Raw genomic sequence first — 22,242 nt, forward strand, 5'->3', positions numbered from 1 at the left:
TTTAAGAATGGAAATTTATTTCAACATCAGTAACAGTACATTCATTAAAAGGTTTCTAACAGTGTAGTATTGTAAAAAAAAAAAAAACTCTCAACAGCACGTCATCTAGCTTGACAGCTTAAAAGTCAGAACATAGCAGTACACTTACAGTAGGATAGTCAATCACATTTTTTTAACCGAGAGATGCAAATGGCAGGGAAAGACCACTGACCATTGATAAAATGCCATACTTAATGGACTATAATGGCATCAGACACGCATAACAGAAACAGGAGAAATCAATATGACAGCATTAGGACTGCAAATCTGGGTTCATACACAGGGACATCTAAAAAATGAAATGAAGGAAAAATAAGTAGATTTGAGATTAGTTGACTCTGCTAGTCCATCCATTTTTATATCGATACAAAATGGACTCAGTAGCTTCACAGTGCTTTATCACAAGAGTTTCTTTAGCTGTCTCTCTGCTTTTAACACTTCCCATCTATCACCCAGCTAAGCAAAGGTTGTTGTCACAGCTGTTAGTGGAAAGTTCATACTTGCAAAATATGTGCTGTCTGAAAATGAGAAAAGAGGAAGAGGAACTTCTTTTACTCTTGGGACTTTCTTTCTTATATTCTTCTAAGTTAGCCACGTAAGAGGATTTACGTGTTTTTTTTTTTTTTTAGCCAAGCAGTGACGGGCATGCCAGGACATTTAGACTGAAGTTCTTTAAGCATTAGCAACGCAGACCGTGTTTCGTTTCGCTTGAAGATGAGGAACAAAAGAGAATTCTGCAGATTTTAGTCTCTTCAGCTTGTTATACAGGAGGGTGTTTTGGCACTGTGAAAATGGGTTGGTAGGTGTTAGAAAATGTTAGAAAATGGGTGACTTTCTAAGCCTGACTGTCAGGCTGGACAGTTTTCCACCCAGTTGCTAATAGCTGTGATATACCCTGTGCTTACATTAAAATTTCCACTCAGACCACAGCAAATATGAAGATTTTAGCTCCATGGTGACATGTGGAAAAGACTTATTCTGATAAAGAATGTCACATGTTTGTATTATTTGTATTTATTCTTTGTGCACAAATCTTTTTCATCATTTTAGACTTAATGCCCTGATGAAAATGAAACCTTTGTGGTTTACTAACCAAAACCAACAGCCACTTATATAATACTCTGCTAAACATTAAACTTCATATATAACAGCTGGTGAAAAGGGAAGTTGTAGAGCTTTACAGCCCACTGCTCTAAGAAGGAAACATGGCCTAAAAAACCTGAACTAGTTATGACCACAGGGATATCAAAAATATAACGCGGCAGAAAATGGTGGAGTTTGGGTGAGAAAGTTGCAAATACAAAAGACTGCTACAGTGTGTAGCTCTTTTGAAAAGCACACCTTCTGTCAGAAAGGATGTTTGGTACCAGGTGCCACTTTAGCTTGCTTGACCCAGTCTTAACATTAGCCAGTGTCCTATGGAAGTTGGCATACTGCTGCATCCTCACTGTCAGTCAGGGCTTTTGTGTCATGCTTAGTTAAACCCCACTCTCTGGAAAATGATGGAATGAATTCCCTTTGACAGAAGTTTTACTGTGTCTGCTGGATGTTCACAATGCCCATGTTCCTTAGGGGCAGCTGCTGCCCCCAAGTGGACAAAAACTTTAATTTACAGCTGATAAAAACAAAACAAAACAAAAAAAATTTGGCAGAAAAATTCAGTTTAATCAGCAGAAGCCCATTACCAAATAGTCTTTGACAACTGGATCACATGACTACTTGGATGAAAACAGTTGCTTACTGCAGATAATAATAACCCAATGGTGTAGATTCTGTTACTGTAGCAATCTGGAGTTTGTTAGAATTTAGCAAGTAAAATATTCATTTTACGGCTCACAACTGCACTGAAAATACAGTTTTGATTTGCCATTCTTATCAGTTTAATATTTAGCCACAGCAGAGAGCTGTTCTAAGGAAATGAAGATCTATACCCACAATGTGCTTCCTACCACACAGAAAGCTGTCTGTGAAAGTAACAGAGAGTTTAGCAGTTTAGCAATATGTGGAGAACCAGAGCTAAATCAAAAACTATCCGGCTAGAATCAGATTGGCTGATGATGGCTGCACTCTGTTTCTCCCCTCTGTAAATTATACCTGTACTGGCTTGTTGTGCTTTTTACTCTGAAATGGTTAATGAAGAGTTCTTGCAAAATTACCAAGTCAGTGTGACATCCTCTTTATCTAGGGCTTTTCCTCTGATCTCATTGTGATTTTGAGCTTCCTCTCCCGATGGTTGTCTGTGGGGAACAAAAACAGAAAGCATTTCAGAGTGCTTTTTTTAACGACAAATAATAGAATTAGAACTCAACAGAAAGTAGTAGTTTATGAGAAGGTAATAGGTTTTTAATTTAAAGAGAGATCAGATCCTAAATCATCAAAAAAACAATCTGGATATGTTGGAAAAAATCTGTTTGTCAGACACAAGTGCAATTGAGACATGAATGTGAAACAACTGGTTGTATTTATGCCATACTCCAACAGGGTGAGAGACAAAGAAAGTAATCATTCTAACTGACATGGTGTCACGGCGGGGTGCGCCGGTGTGTTTTTTGAAACAGGACCTAAAAGCAGATGTGGACGAGGAGTTGCAGGTTTAAACAGAAAGCGATCCTTTATTTGGATGATAGCAGGAGTTAAACATGGAACCCTAAACAAACTAAAAAATACTAAGAAACAAATACTATTAAGTTCTATGACTAAGACAATGGTGGCGATAACAGACGACCTGACCACGACATTCAGAAAACAGAGGACTTAAATACACACATGAGGTGATCAGGGGAAGTGGAGACACATGAGAACACAGCTGACTCGAATGAAACATAATGACAATACAGGGGAGAGTAACACTAACTACAATGAACAAAGAACACCAGACTCTTACAAAATAAAACAGGAAACACTGAGACATAGACATGGAGATAAAACATGACATGAACTTAACATAACCACATAGACATGAAACATAGACGGAGGAACCAGGTAGACTGGGTACAAGGGGAGATGACAGAAATAACTAAGAAATAAGGTCTGAACAGCAACCTAGAAATTAACTAGATTGAAAATGAATACAAAAATACATAAAACTCAAACACTGGGTCACACGACCTAGTACTGTGACACATGGATTAAAACTATCTACATTATTTTCCTAAAAGTACTTTTTCTATGTTTTTGTACAAAAAAATTACATTTTTGTTTGAAACATAGGTTAAGCTTAAGAGCTGGGGGTGGGGCTATGCCAGGTAACGACTAAAGCAGTAGTGTACTCTCTGGAAGTGATAAAATGGTAGCTTACTACCACAGTCTGTTTGATCTTTTTGATTAAACAGGCTGCATAGTGCAGTAAAACACTTATTTCAGCCACTACTACCTTATTTGTCTGAGTATGTCTGCACAATTATAAAGACCAACTCTTGGACCATCGCTTTGTACCAAGCTGACCAAAGTATAAAGTTTCCCACTCTATGCCGTAGTAGTGTCTCTTTTTCTTTGTGACAGTTTTCATAACATTTGTGGTTTGGCTTTATTCCTAATTTTTCAGGTATGATGACGCATCGGCACACTCGGTAACTGGTTAACTTGCGCTTGAATCCGAATGCGTATAGTTTAACTCACATTAAATGGTGCCTCTAGGGAAACAGCCTTCCCTGCTTTTTTCACAGACACTGCGTCAGATTTGATTTAGATTTTAGAAAACTGAACTGTCAATTCAGTATTGACTTTTCAGAACTACAGAGCTAAAATACCAGAAAAAAAGAGACATAAATGCTCTGCAATCCCTTAGACAGCAGGACATCTGTTCGCCTTGCTCTGACCAAAGTGTACTCTAGTGAAACATCCCTGTTAGATCTCTGGAGAGCTATTTCTAAGAAACTTTTGAAAAAAAAGAAAAAAAATATGGCGTAGTGATTAGTATGGAGCCTTATACTGAAGGTGATACAATTTACTATCCACATTGTCTTTTTATTGTTGTTTGGTTATTTGTTGCTGTGTGTGTTTGTAAATAGATTCAGGAAAATTAAGACATAAAGGTGACAGTTGTTGAGAAGTTTTTCCATCCATGCATCCAACCATGGCCAATTTAGAATAACTAATTAAACTTTTAATTGATGTATCAATTAAAACTTCCCCCCATAGTTCAAAGATGTGGACTATGGAAAACAACCCACACAGGTACTGAGAGAACATGCAAAATGTATGTACGTCTGTATGGTGTAAGGCAGCAGATACAAAACTTATGCATAGGCTGACAGACATAAAACTCTAAAAATATTTAGAAATGCAAATGTAAACAATGACAAACAACAGCAACAATAATAAAAAATAATTAATTCTGTCAATTTATTTAATATAAATTGCCAAGCCAAAGATGTGGTGTAAAAAAGGCCGAAAGAACTACATTGATGATGACCTAAACTTAAACCTGTCATTTTAGTTCTTTTTGACGTTACTCTCCCATTTTTTCCTAATTATCAAATGTCTTTTCATTATCAAAAGTACTTTTTCTCTGAAATGTAGGGTTAGAATTGGGGCGAGGGGCACAGAAGTCGAAATGTATGTAGACCTCATGAGGTAAAAAAAGAAAAAGAAAAAAGAAATCTGTTTAAAGCCCACACTCAAGACAGAGATAACAAAACTGAAGAAAGGAAAAAATATCTGAAAATAAACAGGTGATTACTGCTGTCTGTGTTGAAATCTCTGTCTGCGTCTGTCTCCACAGATGCCCTTTTCCTTTTGGAGCCCTGATTGCTTTCTTGTCCTGACCGGCTGGCTTCCTCGTCCTGCTCATCAGAGCTGGTTTCTGGCTCATCTGTTGCTGAAGATGTCTGTTAAAAAGAAGAGGGATGCACAATTGTTCACAAAAGAAAGAAGTGTATATAAACTAAAGTCAGCTGTTTTTGGTTGTTGTTGTATTTTTTCAATAAAAATTGTAATACAAATGAGTTAATGTGCTAACAAAACCTTCACGTTCTCTGTTTTGTTTGGGCGAATTACCTTGCCATTTGATGATAAGGAATCTTGCTTTTTGTAGAGCTGGGTTCAGAGTCTCCAACACCACTACTGCTACAAAAACATAATAAAAACTATTCACTTGTGCATTGTCAATTTTTAGTAACCTTGGTTTAAAAGCAATATTTGACTGAATTTCAGGAAAAATCACAGACACATCCCACTTTACCTGGCCGTAATGATAGAGTGAGGATAGGCACCTTCTTCCCCTTGCTTTCATCTGTCTTTCCATTCACCTCCTCTTTCTGATCCTGCTCTCTGACTACCTGCAGGTAGAACATCCCCACACCATGAATTTAATTTGCCCCCTTTTTACTTCAGCCTCTTCTAATTTTGTTGTAAGAAGTAGAAGACCTTAAATTACCTTGTGGTTAGGATCCTTGTCAGGTGCTTGCTCTTCTGTCGTTGCACACGATGATGAAGGAATGACAATAGGTGAAGATGATGATTCTGCTATGTCTGCAGAAGAATTTGTGTTTACTTCCAATTCAGGGCTCTTTTGAACTCTTGTTCCATCTTGTAAGGCTGAGGATGAATCACTTTTTGGCACTTGACTCGATATGGACTTCCCCCGATCAGATAAGTCCAAAGGCCCATCATTTAACTCTTTTAACCCTTCTTCAGACACCCTCTCAACCTTGGGTAGCAGGTTTTCCTTTTTCTCTGTTTTCTCTGTGGGCTTTGTTTGAATCTCCACATAATCTGGCAGATTTGTCAATCGGAAAACCACAGTTGGCTCTCTGGCAGGGGGCTGAATGCTGCTCTGCTTAGGAAACGGAGGAATAAAAACCTGCCTTCTGGGGCTGGCCTGTTGCCTCATTGGGTTCAAGCTGTGAAAATGTTGTGAGTGTGGATTGGGTGAAGTTTGCACTACTGTGTTGGTGCCGGCAGTAATCCAATCAGATGATTCAGATAGAGACCAGCGAAGAGAAGCAGAGTTGCTGTTGATTGCTTGAGGATGTCGGGCGACAGGAGCATGGACAACATGTCTGCCAGGTCGCACATCTCCAGCAGCTGGGACAGAAGATCTCCTAAGCAGAGAATTAGTAGGCATGGAGGAACACTAGTCGAGTCCTTCAACATTTTGAATTCTAAGGTATGAGAAAGAAAGTCTGTAGGAAAATCTTTTGGCAGTTAAGGTTTAATTGGTAATGTGATGCAGTACTTATTTTTCTTCAGTAATGATTAGAGCATTGCCTTGTTAAAGCTGTAATTACTGTAAAATGGATGAATGGTTGGATGAGGACAGTGGTTCCTAAATGGTTTGGTGTATGAGGCTATGAGGCCGTAACATGTTGCAACAGGTGCACATCATAAATAAAATAACTAATGTGTTAAGGAGCTCCTGTAAAATGAAACCCAACTTCATTTTCACAGTTCTCAGATGGTAAGAATTAGGTTTGTGTGACACATCAATAGCCCCGACTGGGAGCACAAGTATACTGTCCCAAGCCCAAATGTGTTATCTGAGGGAAGATGTTTGCTCAGGCTATCACTAGGCCAGGAAAACTAAAGAGGCCCAAATCTTGGACAACTAAAGTCCCGAATCTTAAGCAGAAGTGGAAAGATTATTTGTTGGATTGGTTGAAAGTGTCAGATAAGGCAGTGGTGGGAGGTTGGGAGGGGGGAGGTTCTATTGCAAAGTAGAATAAACCTTATAAAACAGCAGCAAGACTCTTGTTATTAAAATAAGAAAGGAAAATAAATTGGGCCCATACAGATGTTGGCATAATGACTCAATACAAGAACAAAATTGTAGTGGAGTGAATGAGGGAATGTCTGAAAGGTGATGTAGTTGTTCATTTTTGGCAAGTAAAGCATGCAAACTGTAAGTTTTGTGTTCTCCTTAACCTTTATGGATTAATACTGGTGCAGAAATGTGGGAAAGTGTAATATTCAGACTCTATATGTAGAAAAAAGTACTGACTTTGGAGCACATAATCACTAATTTGATGAATTTGCTGTTACTCACAATACATATCCTCATACAGTGGCAGATTAGCCCATTTCGTGATTTCCTATGTCTTACCTCTTCTCCCCAGCACGAGTCACAAAGTGTTCTTTCTTCCATGACGGCAATGTGAGGGCTGACAATGGAAGAGCATCCTGTTTGAGCAGAGAAGGGCATGCAGCAAAAGAATTCACCATATTACATTAACCAATGTTTTGTCAGTTCAGAGAACAATTTGAATTATCCTCAAACATTTTTGGTTTATCTAATTTGTAAATACAAAATCTGTAGCTAGTTAGCTTAGCATAAAGAAAAAAAGAAAGAAAATAAACTAAGCTACCTAGGTAGCTGTCTTTGTACCCATCACAGAATAAATAGAATAAGACAAAATATGTTAATATTTAAGGTTGAGGAGAGCTAGGATTTCACTATTTTCAGTCTTTAGCTTACTGTGTGCACTACCTAAAGCAACATTTTGGCTCAATTTTCATGATAATGCTTTACAGAGGAGACCAGAAAATATAATGTAATCAGTCAGATTCGTAGTATTTCATGTGCTAAGCTTGTACAAGTTGCAGGTAAAAGGCAATGGGAACTTCCAGAAAGAAAGGGAACAATCATAAATCTATGATATGAGACTCAATGAAGGAGTGTTGTAAAGAAGCAGTGTACATGTGTATAGGCAGCTTCTTATTTAAAATGTCATTGTTAGTGTGAAAATGGACTAATGGACTTTTCTGTATTTGCTTTTTCATTACTGAGCTGTGTCACCAAGTACAACCTTATATTATCATAATAACCAGCCTATTGCCAAAATGTCCTTTGGAACCTGTAACTAAAATGTTAGCTAAGCTTAAGAAAAACTCCACATAGAGGGTTTAGGTACAACACAGTTTTACAAGTTCCTTCATACAGTATAATGATGGTGATGTGAAAGCAACACATTTTTGACATGTGGCTCTATCAACATCTGTAGCTCAAATGATTTGAAAATCCACTGAAAACAGACTAATACTGATGGATAAAAAGAAACATAGCTGATCTTCCCCCTCACTCAGTCAGAGCAGATGGCTGCCCAAGTGTCTGGTGAATGTCTCTTTTCATTAAAAGGGGGTTCTTCCTCCCCACTACTGCCAAGTGCTCTTTAGTATTGTAGGGGTTTTAATTTGTAATATAAAAGCCTTGAGAAAAATGTTGATGTTAACTGGTGCAGAGGAAAAAAACTAATTACCAATATAAATATAAATAATGACAAATTTAAGCATTCATCTTAATGAAAAAATAATTAAGGTGAACAATACATCTTCTTGTAGGGTGTTATACATTCAGTGAGAGACTGAAAAGCACCACTGAACGACACAGGAAATCATTCCTGCCTGTGGCCATCTCCCTGTACAACATATCCACTTAACACACTGTTTATGGCAACAGCTACACCCTTTTTGCACATGTTCTTCCCTTTTCAGCTATTTATTAATAAGTGACCTTTATGTATATATATGCCTGTATATATTGTGCTATTCTTAGTTAGTGTATTGTCTGTCTTTGTTAATGGCTGTTTATAATGGAGCACTGTAACGAAAAAGAATTTCCCCTAGGGATCAATAAAGTATTCTGATTCTGATTCTGATTATAACCCATTCATGGTTGGTCAATGGTAAGATGAGGGATGTTTGGCAGTTCTACATCTCTTATTTATCTATCATGTATGCATAGAGTCATAGATACAATAATAACACTTGAAAGCTTTTTAAGACGTCTTAGAGCTAATGTTCCATCTCTGGTTACTGGGTAAGTTGTTGTCACTAACAGTGTAAATCGTACAAAAAACAACTTAAACATATGTGTCTTGATTGTAACAGAAATACATTTTGCTTCTTTTGAACTCAAATATTATTAAATTCCGTAGAAAAACACAACAAGTTTTAGGTTGTGCCACACGCTTCTCTCATGTAATTCAAATGGCATCACTGTCCCTTAAGATGATGGAAAATAAGCATACATATTTTTCTGGTGGTAATTGTTTCCCATTTGTTCTCTTCACTTTAATATTATTTTAGATCTTACATCTTATTCTTTCATACCTATCTGCAAATTTGGATTATTTGCACTTGGTGCTACAAGTTGTGATCTGAATCGTTTTGCTTAATAGAATAGTGCAACTAGCAATTGAATACTGAAATTGATTATTATTCAAAACGAATGTATGATAAAAATATGAAAAAACAAACTTACAAACTGGCTTCGGTTGATTCCTCTTAACTGTCTGCCTTCGGTTTCTGTTTGATCAAAGCCAGAAACTGCATGAATTTATTAAGTAAGGTGACAGAATATAATCATCACTATTGTTCATTTTTACCTTCAGTTTTCAGTTCAACATCAGGCTTTACTGAAATGTTGCCATCTGCTGGCTTGTTGCTTGGCCTGCTGGTTGTTGTATTGACAAGGGACAGGATTCCAGATGAGGGTGAAAGGGCAGGGGAAGAGTTGGGCTTGACCTCTGTGGTGGTGCTACTATTGGAAGAGTGGTCACTGTGACCTTTGCTACACAAACACACACACAGGCACAGAATGACGATGGTTTTAAATTTTGTCATGCATCAAAAAATACAAATATGCCTAAAACAATGTTCCTCATAAACAGAAAATACTAATATAAGATGTATCAGCATTATTTTTAAATTAAAGATTAGAACAACTATACCGTTAAATAGCATCTACTCACTCAAGTGCTGCTTTTAAGTTTCTGTTTTCATCTTTAAGCTTCTTGTTCTCCTTTTTCAGGTTGTTCATCTCTCCAGCTGCAACACAAGCAAACGACATGATCAGAGTACACATCAATAGAATTGTCCTTAAATGGCATTTTTAGTAGAAAATAAACTGGGGAAACATTAATGGTGTCAAAGGTTAAAGAACAGACAGGAAATTCACTGTAAAAGAGTTTCGTAGAGATGCAAGATGGATAGATGGATTATTGACTAAGAAGGCAGAATACCAAGTAGAGAGATGTGCTGGAGACTCTGAATCTGGGAAGCTTCAAATTCCTGTTGTCTTCTCTTGGCTACCTCTTGAGTGACCGTACATCTGTCACACAGCCCAGCCCTAAGCCTGCGCAGGAGGGAAGAGGTCACTTAGTAGCACACCTAATAACTAGACTGATGTGACAGTAGCTCACATTATGCAACAATTGAAATGAGTTTTTTTTCTTTGACAAAACTAAAAACAGCTGTAATTAGTCATTAGCTGGGTTAGTTGGTTTTTGAATTGCCAGTTAACCTAACCTCAAGCATGTCTTTGGATTATAGAAGTAAGCCAGCAGAAGGCACCCCTGTGGAGTGCTGGTTAGGACTGCAGCTTCATAGCAAAATGGTCATGAGTCTAAATCCAGCATGTTGCCTTTCTGTATTAATCAGTCTATATTAATCAATTTACACAAAAACTAGAGAGAACAATTTTCTATAACTTACAGGTAATTAATAAGTACCTGTTGAATTTTGATGCTAATTTTATGTTATATGCAATCTCTTTCCAATAAAAAGAAATTACCATAAACATTAGATCACTTTTTTGTTAGTGAACAAACCACTTTATTTCTAGTGTTTTATACAAGAAAAGACAAATGCAAGGTAACATTGATACCTGTTTTCCAGAACCTTAATGTTTTCGGTGAGTAATCTGTGTTGTTCTTTCATCTGTTGGTTTCTGGTAAAAAGTTCTTCCATTCTTTTTGTGTCACTATTGACGCAAAAGAACACAAGGTGGTTAGGCTTCAATACTAAAAAAATGTGTTTCAGAAAGATTGTATTTCCTCATAGTTTAAATATTATCCCAAGGCTGTATTTCCGTACCAGCCTACATAATGTTCCTCTTTCCAAGAGAAAGGTAGTTATGTTATAAATGTAAGTCGTATATGTATCATAGGTTATTATGGAGGTGGATGAAACAATGGCCTTTCATTATGTTACATCTCTCTTTACTTGTGTTCCACTCACTGAAGCAGTGTAGGTAGTTCATAAGAGAGGTCTGTATCTTCATTCTAAATATTTGACATTCAAGGGTGAGTAGTACTATAGGCAGAAACATGGATGTGCCATGGGGAAACATTACAGAGCGACTGGTTCAGGATACCACCAAAGAAGAAAGACATTGTGATAAAATTCGATCCTTTATCATCTAGTGTAAGTGCCACCACATGGTTATGTTTTTTTATTTGAAACTGCTGTTTTTTTATAAATGATGCAGACCAAAATTGCCATTAGATTGGCTAAAGGTCCCCAAAGTGGGGGGCACGTCCCTTAGTGGGCAGAGCCATTGCCTGGAGAGGGGGGGGGGGGGTGCAAATATGTTTACAAACCAACTTCCTTCCAAGCCAAAGACTAGAAAATATGATGAAGCATATCTTGCCTTTGGCTTCACCTGCACAAGTGCCAAGGTAGGGATCCCCGGCAGAATTGGTTTCCCCTGCGTCCGGAGCACAGGCTGGGCTCTCCAAATCACGGACAAACAGTACCCCACAGTTGTTTATATTTCTGAACCCAGTTTTTCCACAGAGAGGCTTTTTTTGGGAAAATGTATTGATAGCAATCTTGAATATTATTACACAGGAAAAAAAACAGCTACACATAAACTAATTACACCATGACGCCTCTGTCTTTCTAAATGGAGGGACAGTAACTGAGTGTGTATATGTAAGCGTGTAAAAACTGCAGAGAGTAGAATTAACAGTAACAGTATTTTGTATATCCGCCGTTCTAGAAATTCATCTCATGTAAACAATAATGTGGAGCACAGTTGATGTGAAAAAAGCACACACCTTTGACATTGCGTGACGAACTTCGTATTCATTGTCCACACGTAAACGCAAAAAAGGAATTTTTGAAAATCTCCAACCTGGCAGGAGTTTAAAAAAAAAAAAAATCAGTTTTCAGTGATTCGAAACGCTGGTTATGTGTGTTACGTGCGTTTTCAGAAATACCCGTGTAGGTGTGGACATAGCGTAAAAGAGTTAATAGCTTATTTTATTGCTATCTGTAATTTATTGCAGTTTAAATATGGGTGTGTGTGGTTGGAGAATGTGGGGGGGACCACTGGGCTAATTGATCAATAATGATGCTCACAATTAAAACTAAGCAGCTGTCTTTTTAAATACTGCAGTCATATCAATACAATTTGCTGTTTCATTACATGACGGAAACTTTCAAATACAAGCGCGCTCATGCTCACAGGTGTACACACGTTGGGCATCTTTCTTTGCCTTTAGACAATAATTCTGATGGCAAAAGAACCAAACGGGACAGGCAAAAAAAAAAAATACATAACTAAATAAATAAATAAATAAATAAATAAATAAATAAATAAATAAATAAAAATAAATAAAAATAAATAAATAAATAAATAAATAAAGTGGAAAGTGTTAGGCAGGGCCTTGAGTTTTTCATGATTCTGAATTTTTTTTGTGATGCTGCATATTTAGCAATTGTGCAAGAAAATAACAAAAATGCTTCACAGAAAAGTACATAAAGTACAGTCACATACATAGTGACAGAAATTATTTTGCACATTCTGAAATAAAATGATTGCTGCACCTATCTAGAATACTGGAGGAAATCCATCTTATACAGTGTCATGTTATGATTTTCAATGACTTAAACATCAGTATGCATTGAAAGAACATTGGAAGAAGAAATAGAGGTAAACTATGATGGCTTAACTTCAAATGAGAATAAGGAGCAGAATGGAGCAAAGTAATAAACTATTTCAATACCGGTCATATTAGTGAAAGATCAGGAGATGTTTACCAAGCTAGCAGGATTGTTCAGGTTCACCACATGAAAAATCTAATTCAATAAAATTAGTGCTCTAATGTTGCATATGTTAGTTATGGCTGGGTTATACCCCCAAGCAGTCAATGCATTGATGCCAGTGTTATGTTTTTGTTATCTATAACATTTTGCAGTGTGGACCTTTCAACTTATGTTTTAGCTAACTAGTACTCTCAGCAGCTTACCAGCCACATGGAAACATTTCTTGTTTTCTTTAAATTTAACGTCTGTGTGCTTTAATGCAAAGAAACTGCAGAAACATAATTGTTCCTTGTTAATATTTGTCGTCATGTAATAATGTAGTTTAATATAGTGTTGTTTTGTGTTTCACCATGTGTTGATAGAGTACTGATTTAACATTAATAATGTGTTGTATTTTCACTGACTGGCTCAAAAAATATATTTGAATTCTATTAAATATTCCACATGTGCACTGCATCCAACATGATCATTATTTGAAAGCCTTTGTTGGAAGACATACAGTTTTGTCAACTGTGCTAATTGTGAGCTAAAATCCACAAATATTAATGATTTCTGTTTCCTTTTATTAAACGAGTCATTGTCTTTACTTTTGTTTAATGTTACTATTTACAGCTTCAGAAATGTAATCTTGAACATTACAAAATTGTTGTATAATTTTTTTTAATGTTGATATGAATTTATATTTACAAACTCTTTTTATTAAGTAACCTAATGTAGATATAAGAAAATAAGAAATCCATGTGAGGCAATTCCTCCAACGCCTACTGGAAAGTAGGCTATATGTGAAGGGGGAGAAGTGTGAATTTCATGTGGACTTGGTGGCCTTTCTGGGGTATATTATTGAGCAGGGGAACCTGAATCCTGACCCAGTAAAGATACAAGCTGTGCTTGAATGGCCCGAATCCACTAACTGCCGACAGCTCCAGCGTTTTTTCTCTGGTTTAAGGGGACTCTAGCAAAATCGCTCTACTAGATTCTAGTATACTTCTCCCAAAGTTTCCTTTCAGTGGGTTCAGCCTGTTCGAAAAGCCTTCTCTCATCTCAAGGAGTGGTTTGCCATGGCTCCCATTGTACGACAGCCAGATCTCAGTCCTCAAGTCATGAACTAGGTGGATGCATAAGACTGTTACAATGGAGAAACGGTAAGCTCCACCCATGTGATTTTTACTCTCATCGTCTCTCCCCAGCAAGCAATTATGACATCAGAGATGGGGAGTTTCTTGCCATTAAGCTCGCCCTGGAGGAATGGAGACATTGGTTTGAAGGCACTGCACAGCCATTTAGCGTTTGAACTAACCACAAGAACATGGAGTACCAAAAGGTTTAACTCTCGACAGGCCAGGTGGGCACTGTTCTTTACCCGCTTTAATTTTTCTATCACTTACAGATCTGGCTCATGGAACGTGAAACTGGATGCCTCCGCAGGATCTGATCCCTGATCCTGAAGCCGCCTCTTGCTCGGTTGGAGCAGTAACTTGGGAGATCGAGTCAATTATGTGGGAGGCACAGGAAACTAACCCCGACCCTGGGTCTGGCCCACACAGCACGTTTTACCTGCCACCCTGGGGTCCAGCGCTACTTCTGTTAGCCCTCACTGGCAAAGGACACCAGGGAATATGTGACCGCCTGCACCACCTGTGCTCAAAACAAACTTTCCAAGCAGTCTCCGTCCGGATTACTTCAGTCTCTTCCCAAGCCTGGCCGACCGTGGTCCCACATCTCTCTCGATTTCATCACTGGGCTGCCACCCTCCGCAGGTAACACCACTATTCTGACAATAATCGACTGGTTTTCCAAAGCTGCCCACTTTGTCGCCCTCCCAAAGCTCTCCACAGCCATAGAAATGGTTCAGCTGCTCACCACACACGTGTTCAGCTCCATGGCATTCCAGAGGACATCGTCTCAGACCGAGGACCCCAATTTAACTCTCGGGTATGGAGGGAGTTCTGCTCCACCCTGGGCGCAAAGGTCAGTCTATCTTCTGGTTGTCACCCCCAGAGCAGACAGAGTGGACCAATCAAGAACTGGAGGCTGCTCTATCGTCGTTTCTCAAAACCAAGCCGCCTAGAGTGAACAACTGGCGTGGCTCTTGTATGAACACAATAGCCTCCCATCTGCCACGGGGATGTCGCCCTTTGAAGCATTCCTGGGGTTCCAACCTCCCCCTGTTCTCAGAAATAGGAGCACAGGGTCACCTCTGTGCAGCATAACCTCCGCCGGTGCCGGTGCTGGTGCCGCTGCCGCTGCGCGTGGCAAGCCACTTGGGCTGTCCTGCTCCCAGGTGGCTTGGTTTTGCTCTCTGGACTAAAGAGCGAAACAAAACTCTCCCTGACAGCCGCCAGACCCCCCGCTCCGGAATATGCAGTTGGCCAGAAGGTATAGCTATCCAAACGCTATGTACCTGTACAAGCAGAGTCAAGAAAGCTCACATCGGACCGTTCCAGATTGGTGCCATAACCAACTAGGTTTGAGGATGGCCAGCCAGCGTACTCTATCACTCGTATCATGGACTCCAGACCCCGGAGGAGGGGTTTTCAGTACCGATTAGGAAGGCTAGAGGAACATTCCTGGGTGTCTCGGTCAGCTATCCTGGATACTATCTCTACTTTTAAGATTAGGCTTAAAACCTTCCTTTTTGCTAAAGCATATAGTTAGGGCTGGACCAGGTGACCCTGAATCCTCCCTTAGTTATGCTGCAATAGATGTAGGCTGCCGGGGGATTCCCATGATGCATTGAGTTTTTCCTTTCCAGTCACCTTTCTCACTCACTATGTATTAACAGACCTCTCTGTGTTGAATCGTATCTGTTATTAATCTCTGTCTCTCTTCCACAGCATGTCTTTATCCTGTCTTCCTTCTCTCACCCCAACCGGTCGCAGCAGATGGCCGCCCCTCCCTGAGCCTGGTTCTGCCGGAGGTTTCTTCCTGTTAAAAGGGAGTTTTTCCTTCCCACTGTCGCCAAAGTGCTTGCTCATAGGGGGTCATATGATTGTTGGGCTTTTCTCTGTATCTATGAAGCGCCTTGAGGCGACATTTGTTGTGATTTGGCGCTATATAAATAAAATTGAATTGAATTGATAAGGATATGCTCCGGGAGTTTGATCGCCAGCACCCAGGTAAGCCTGGTGGGAGCCTGGAGGTTCCCGTTGAGGGGGGGTACTATCATGGTCCCTGTGTCTACCCGGCTGGCCCCGCAAGGTTACATGTGTTTTTGTTTTGATTTTTCTCTCGCTCTATCTTTCTCTCCCTCTCTTATCTGCACCACTCTGCCTGGGTGGAGCTCACTCTGGGCTCCTGCCTTTGGCCCACGCACCTGCAACAAATCACTCACCTGTGGCTCATCATCATGTTTCCCAGCCACTACTTAAGGCAGTGGTACAGAGTGTCCTGTCGCTGAACTATTGTTTAACATGTCAGTATAATCCCCGGATTTGTAGAATCTCCGAGTTTCGCAGTTTCTTCTTGGTAATGATTTATCCCGTCTCTTATACATAGATTCCCTGGAACCGGCCTGTAACCCCTGTTTCCCTGGATGCCTGAACGTGAGTGTGACAGTCTGGCAAAACGTGTCAGTACAGAGTGGAGAGGATCTCAGGAGCACAGTGAGTGAGCAGAAAGCAGAGTGAGAGGAATGAAGCGAGTGGAACACCTTTTTCCCTGTCTACCTATGGACCCCTGGAACTATTCCCCCCACCTTGTGTATATTGCACGTGGTGTTGAAAAATAAAGAACTCAGTGTCTGCCTGAGTCTGACCTGCCAGCCTTAACAAAAATGTATGTATGAACATTATATATTTATATATTAAAATGTCTCAAGACAAGTAGATAGAGCTTTTTAAGGGGGGAAAAAAAGAATAAAAGTCACATTTTTGAATATATCACCACACAATCAGCCATACTTTTGAAAAATCACAAAAATAAACAAATACACTGCATAAACAAATATATATATGAATATTTTGTTTTTTAAAAGCTAATTTCACAAAATTATCAAAAGGTTCTCTTTACTTACTTTTCCACAGAAATTAAGCAAATATTTTGTGAGTCATTATCTCACAGAATAACTTGTTGCAACATGAGCTTCCTTCCAAGTTAGTGAAATGTGATGTTTGTGGGGGGCGTAGGACCAGCATGCCTACCTGTCTGATTACCTACCCATCTAGTCAACAAAGACTTGAGGCCTACTCTGGATGAACCTTTTTATACATCTTTTCAGCACTGTCTAAATGTGATTGCCCATATCATAATGACTCACCAGCCTTTCTTGTTGGACAGCTCTTGAACTTTCACCTGCCATCCTTGAAGAAAAAAAAAAAAAAAGACCTTTTAAGGAGCACATGTGTTGGAATTATCTTATGGAACTCTTGGATACCCATTGCAATCATTTTTTTTTTTTTTCCACTTACCTTCTATTTCTCGCTCGTGGACCTCCTTCAGTTTGTGGAGTAGGTCATTGAAACACTCCATTTCTACAGCAATCACCTTTGCACAACAGAACATGCAAGATTTTAGTTAGAGTTGTTAATTTTAGCTATTTTTTATGAATAACATAACACACTCTAAATCGAATGTTTTTAACTAAAACTTGGGAAAACAGCAAAACAAGTCCGTTGAAGTGCACAGGCGTTATAGCCGGAGGGCTTTCTGTGCATGTGAGAACTGAGAACTGAGCATAGAACGCTTTGTTGTTATTCACATGTGGGAGCAAATTCTTATTTATTTCAGGTCTGATTAAAACTAGTTCAACCGGTCCTGCGAGGCATGGGATTTAGTTCTGCAGTATGTGTTTCTAGTAACAACTACTACTACTACAACTACTCACGCTATAGTGTGACCCTAGTGCGACATACTTTGACATAGTGTGACACTACTCACACTATAACAGTTTTGGGGTGGTGTATTTGACCCTCCTTTAATCAGAGCCATACCCTTTTTCTTTTATCATGACTATTGTGAAGGCACATGGTAATATATACACTTGGCCTTTGAGGGTTTATCTGTAGTAAGTGTATGCTGTCAGTCCACTGTTTACCTTAGCTGTCAGTATGTGTCCACATCTATTTAGTCTTCAGGAAGCTGTAAAACTTTGTGAAAGGAGTCACTGAAGCTCACTTCTGTTCAGTGACAGTGATACTGATATTTGTTGTTTAGGACTTTCTCTTGGTAAGCACTGCTTTTCCACAGTTAGCTGCTGGTATCCAGTGTTAGTGGTGCTTTCTATGAGTGGATCAAACATAGGTGGGCTTGGACACTTAATGAATAAACTCGTATATGAAGCCATTCAGCCTGAGCTGTCCCTCTGATATACTCGTTTCTAGTGCTGTCCATCCTGGTTACTACCACATGAAAACCTTAAAAAACCTTCAAGTCTGCCGCATCCAGCTCTGCTTCCTATTTTTCTTTTGTCAGTGCCAGCGTCTCTAAACCATACATCAGAGCAGGACTCAGCAGTGTCTTATAAACGTTCCCTTTCACTCTCAGTGCTGCGCTTCTATTGCAAGTCAACACCTCTCCAGACTCTGCTCTCACCACAGATCACAATGCCATCTGCAAATATCATAGACCCCACAAAACTCTTTCTGCCATATTGCTGCTCACTGATTGTCACCAATTTTCCTAACATAGCTTCAACAACTCTGCCCCATGGCTTCATTTCATTTAAATTTTCATAGTGCAAACTAATTTTAGGATTAGTAGCATTAGCTAACCATACTAGACTTCTCTGGAGTAGCTGTAGATTAACTTTTGTGTGAAGAATTTCGTAGTTTATAAAACTACCAAGTAATTTCCCCAACACATGAACTCAGAGATTTCTTACCTTACATATTCACTTAATATTATGAACAGTATGTGAATTATTAGATGTTAGCACTGGTTATCTGTGGTTATATTTTTGTGATAGGTTACAAAAGTTAGCTTAGCTAGATATTTAGCTTTTTATAAAACATGATAGGGAGGTCATTGTAAAAGGTTGTAAGGAATTAATCTGAAAAAAAAAACTGACCAAGAAAAGTTACTCGGGTGGGTGAAGAGCATTTTTTTTAATGGCCAGCAAGAATCGATGTCTTTAGTACAAAAACAGATGTCGATTATGTATTAAATTAGATTGTGATCTCAGTTACCTATTTTATGTCTTCTTTAATATAACGTAGTATTGATTTTTGTACATGATGATCCTATTAACAGTATGAAACATAACAAAGCAGTTTGTGTATGCTTTAGTGCGTGGCTATGGTGGCTGTAGATCGGGAGCAGGCCATCTACTGATCGAAATGTTAGTGGTTCAATTCCTGGCTCCCCCAGTCTGCATGCCAAGTGTCCTTGGGGAAGATACTAACCCCAAGTTGCTCTCTGATGCATTAATCAGAGTATGAACGTTGTTTTTTGTACGGCTATTTCCCTCATTTCCTTGCTTAAAAATGGCGGCCTTGATTTTTGTGAAGGAATCGCTCTCATGACTCATTGAGTGAAGTCACTGCCAATTGGTGGCATGCAGTCTGTGGATGTGACTTTTTCGGATGGTCTCAGAGTATTTGGAGCTGAATAGGTACTCAAAAAGTACCTTGTACCAGGTGCCACCACTTTAAAAACCAAGTCGAGCTGAGCCAAGTAGGTGGAAATGGGCTTAACTTCTTAAAATCAGACTATTACAAAACAAGATTACTGAGATGAGATTTGCTGGGTTAAAGTCAAGTTTTCTGTATCATCAAAGCTGGTTCCTTTTTTACCTGGCTAAATCACCCTGGTTTCTAATGCTGAACACATGAACTGGTCAAAAGCTGGTTATGTTCTAAGTTTCAGTTTAAAATTGTCTGGAACTGCCATGTTTTAATTAATTCTTTTTTTGTGCAGCATGTCTGAAGTTTGATTTAGTTATAGATTCCCTGCTGTAGGAGCACTTTTTAAAAATGCAACTTGGTAAGCCGTACCTGATAAAAATTAGGTAAATGAGGCTCAGCTGTAATGTTACAGCTGCATACAGGAATTTGTATGCAGTCTGTTGGTGATGCAGAAAATATATAAATGATTTTAAAGTTGCAGAGGTCTAATGTACAACAACCACATTGGAAATAAATATGCAGTGTGAAAAAGTTTACAGTTTTTTATTGCTCTGTGCTCTAAATCCCAAGATTAACACATCGCTGCAACATTACTTTCTTATTTGTCAAAGTGTTGCAATTAACTATTATTTTCTTCTTTTTATCATCATTTAATTACCATCTGATTAGCGTAGGCAGCACTTATAGGGATCATGTTGTGCAGAAGCTTTTTTTGATGTGACAGTGCCTGAAGCAAAAAGCTGAACAGTGAAACCGACAACTATGACTGCAATACCCGTTACCTCTGACTAGAGTTTTAGGTTTTGTCAAGTCATGTTATAAAAGTCAGATAAGAAAGCCTATGTAAATTTACTTTGTAGTATATCCCTCAGGTCACCACTAACCTGTCTATCATAGGGTTAGGGTTAAGTATGTCTAGCTACCTAGACATACTTGTCTAGGTAGCTTTCTCTTCTGTCTTTTCAAAAAAGGTTTCCTGATATTTTTGTGGGAATTCAAAGCTGACATTTTGCAAACTAAGTTTAAAAACAAATTTCCTTTTGCCATCAATCTGCATATCCCAACATTTTCATATAATCTTTTTATTTCCAGTATAGCACAGTTCCTTGAGGCCTAGGGCATCATTAGCAATGACCCCAATTCAAACTCCATCGGCTATTTAAATATGACATTTTCTTTCAAAAAGAAGTTCTCCTGAGTCTTGGCAACCAAGAAACAAAGAAAGCAGTCATGCCAAGTGACATAGATCAAAATCCATTTACATTAAAAAACAAACAAACAAAAATCAAACCTTTAGCTTGAGTCTAAGATCTTAAAGGATTAAAACTAAAACAAATATGTCGGTTTGGTTATCCTTGTGTTCTTCCAGTTCCATGTAAAAATTTTGTTTGCTTTCCTCAGTTGTCTGATGATTTAAAACTGATGCATTTAAAGGGCTCTGTTGTCCAGCAGACATTCGGCTCTCCCTCTGCTTATTCATTTAATAATACAAAAACCCTAGCCTTAGACCTGGGACCTTAACAAAAACCCTATTATCAAACCCAGTTTTCATACCACAATTTACCTCACTGCAGTTTGCTGGCACAGTGAGTGTGAAGAGATTTAACATGAATCATACAAGTTTGCATATTTATGCAGATGCATAGACATGATCGCTAACAGCACAAATACTGTGATTTAGCATTTTGATCGGCGTGGATTCGGCTCTCTCAACGTGTCAGGATATGTTAGGCAACTGGCTGTTCACATCACCTCAGCAGAGCAAGAAAAGACCTGTCTGCTTTTATGTTCCTGCTCTGCTATCGGTAGATCATTATTCACTCTTAAACACACACACACACACACACACACACACACACACACACACCCACCCCTACATGCACACACCTACGCATGCATGTACACACACACACACACACACACACACACACACACACACACACACACACACACACACACACACACACACACAAATTATTATTTATGAAATTGCACTGAATTTCCAGGCCACTAGCTCTGACGAGCTAACTGCATCACACGTTTCTGACTGTTGACAGAAGCATTAGCACGTTATGTGCAAACACGTAGTTCTAGATGGCACACACCTTAAGAGAGAGATAAAGAGCACACTAGAGGCACATTTCACTACTGCAGCTTTAACACGGATTAAAAACACCTCCCATCAGCACAGGACGTTTTCTGTTCAAAACCAGAGGTGAGCTGTGTGTGTGTGCGAGAGACAGGAAGTTTTGTGGTTCAGTCCTCAGTCACTGCTGTCGCACAATGTCAGCTGATGCTGTTCGAAACAAATAAGAGCAGGCAGGGTTTCTGCTTGCTAAGTTAGCTTTAACCGTGCATGTAATAAGATCATATACTTCGATTGAACTAATTCTGAATGATTACAGAGACATTTTAATTCAAGACCACAAAGCTTCTAAATACATATCTTTTCTCTGAACTCCTCAAATAAACCCTAGAGGTGTCCTTATGAAAGAACTCTGTGCCTTTGTATTTATTTATATTTATGGGTTGTAAATGAATACATTGTGTAACACAATGTGAAGTAAATGTGTAATTGCCCCCAAAGTAAGGTCATGACTGTTTCCTGTTCTCTGTGTTGGCTCAATCCCTGCCAAAGCTGCTCACCTGTCAGCAAGTCTATCCTTGTCCTCAGGCAACAACTCAGAGCCAAATCAATTCCCACTTACCAAAACAGCCGGTGATTGCCTCTCTCTCAGCCGCTTCTACCTTAGCCAACGCTTCTTTTCCGCAGCTGGACGTTGTGAAATGCAGGCGGCGGGAGACCAAGTGTGATAAAGAAAAGAATGAGAATAGAATGAGTTGAAGGAGAACGCCCCACATACACCCTCCTCCT

At 39.0% G+C, this 22,242-nt stretch overlaps 1 protein-coding gene across 1 annotated transcript; it reads right to left on the reverse strand.

Moving 5' to 3' along the window:
- Nucleotides 1-22,242, reverse strand: rbbp8nl (RBBP8 N-terminal like). The gene is given in 15 exon segments (XM_085145551.1): nt 1-2,276; nt 4,721-4,868; nt 5,038-5,067; nt 5,069-5,106; nt 5,222-5,318; nt 5,417-6,083; nt 7,082-7,158; nt 9,239-9,282; nt 9,363-9,547; nt 9,729-9,804; nt 9,999-10,111; nt 10,643-10,738; nt 17,063-17,105; nt 17,214-17,289; nt 22,076-22,242. Coding segments are annotated over 14 exon segments (1,731 nt in total). The 5' UTR covers nt 17,275-17,289; nt 22,076-22,242; the 3' UTR covers nt 1-2,220.

This window comes from Neolamprologus multifasciatus, chromosome 20 (assembly GCF_963576455.1).
Source record: "Neolamprologus multifasciatus chromosome 20, fNeoMul1.2, whole genome shotgun sequence".
Classification (NCBI taxonomy): domain Eukaryota; kingdom Metazoa; phylum Chordata; class Actinopteri; order Cichliformes; family Cichlidae; genus Neolamprologus; species Neolamprologus multifasciatus.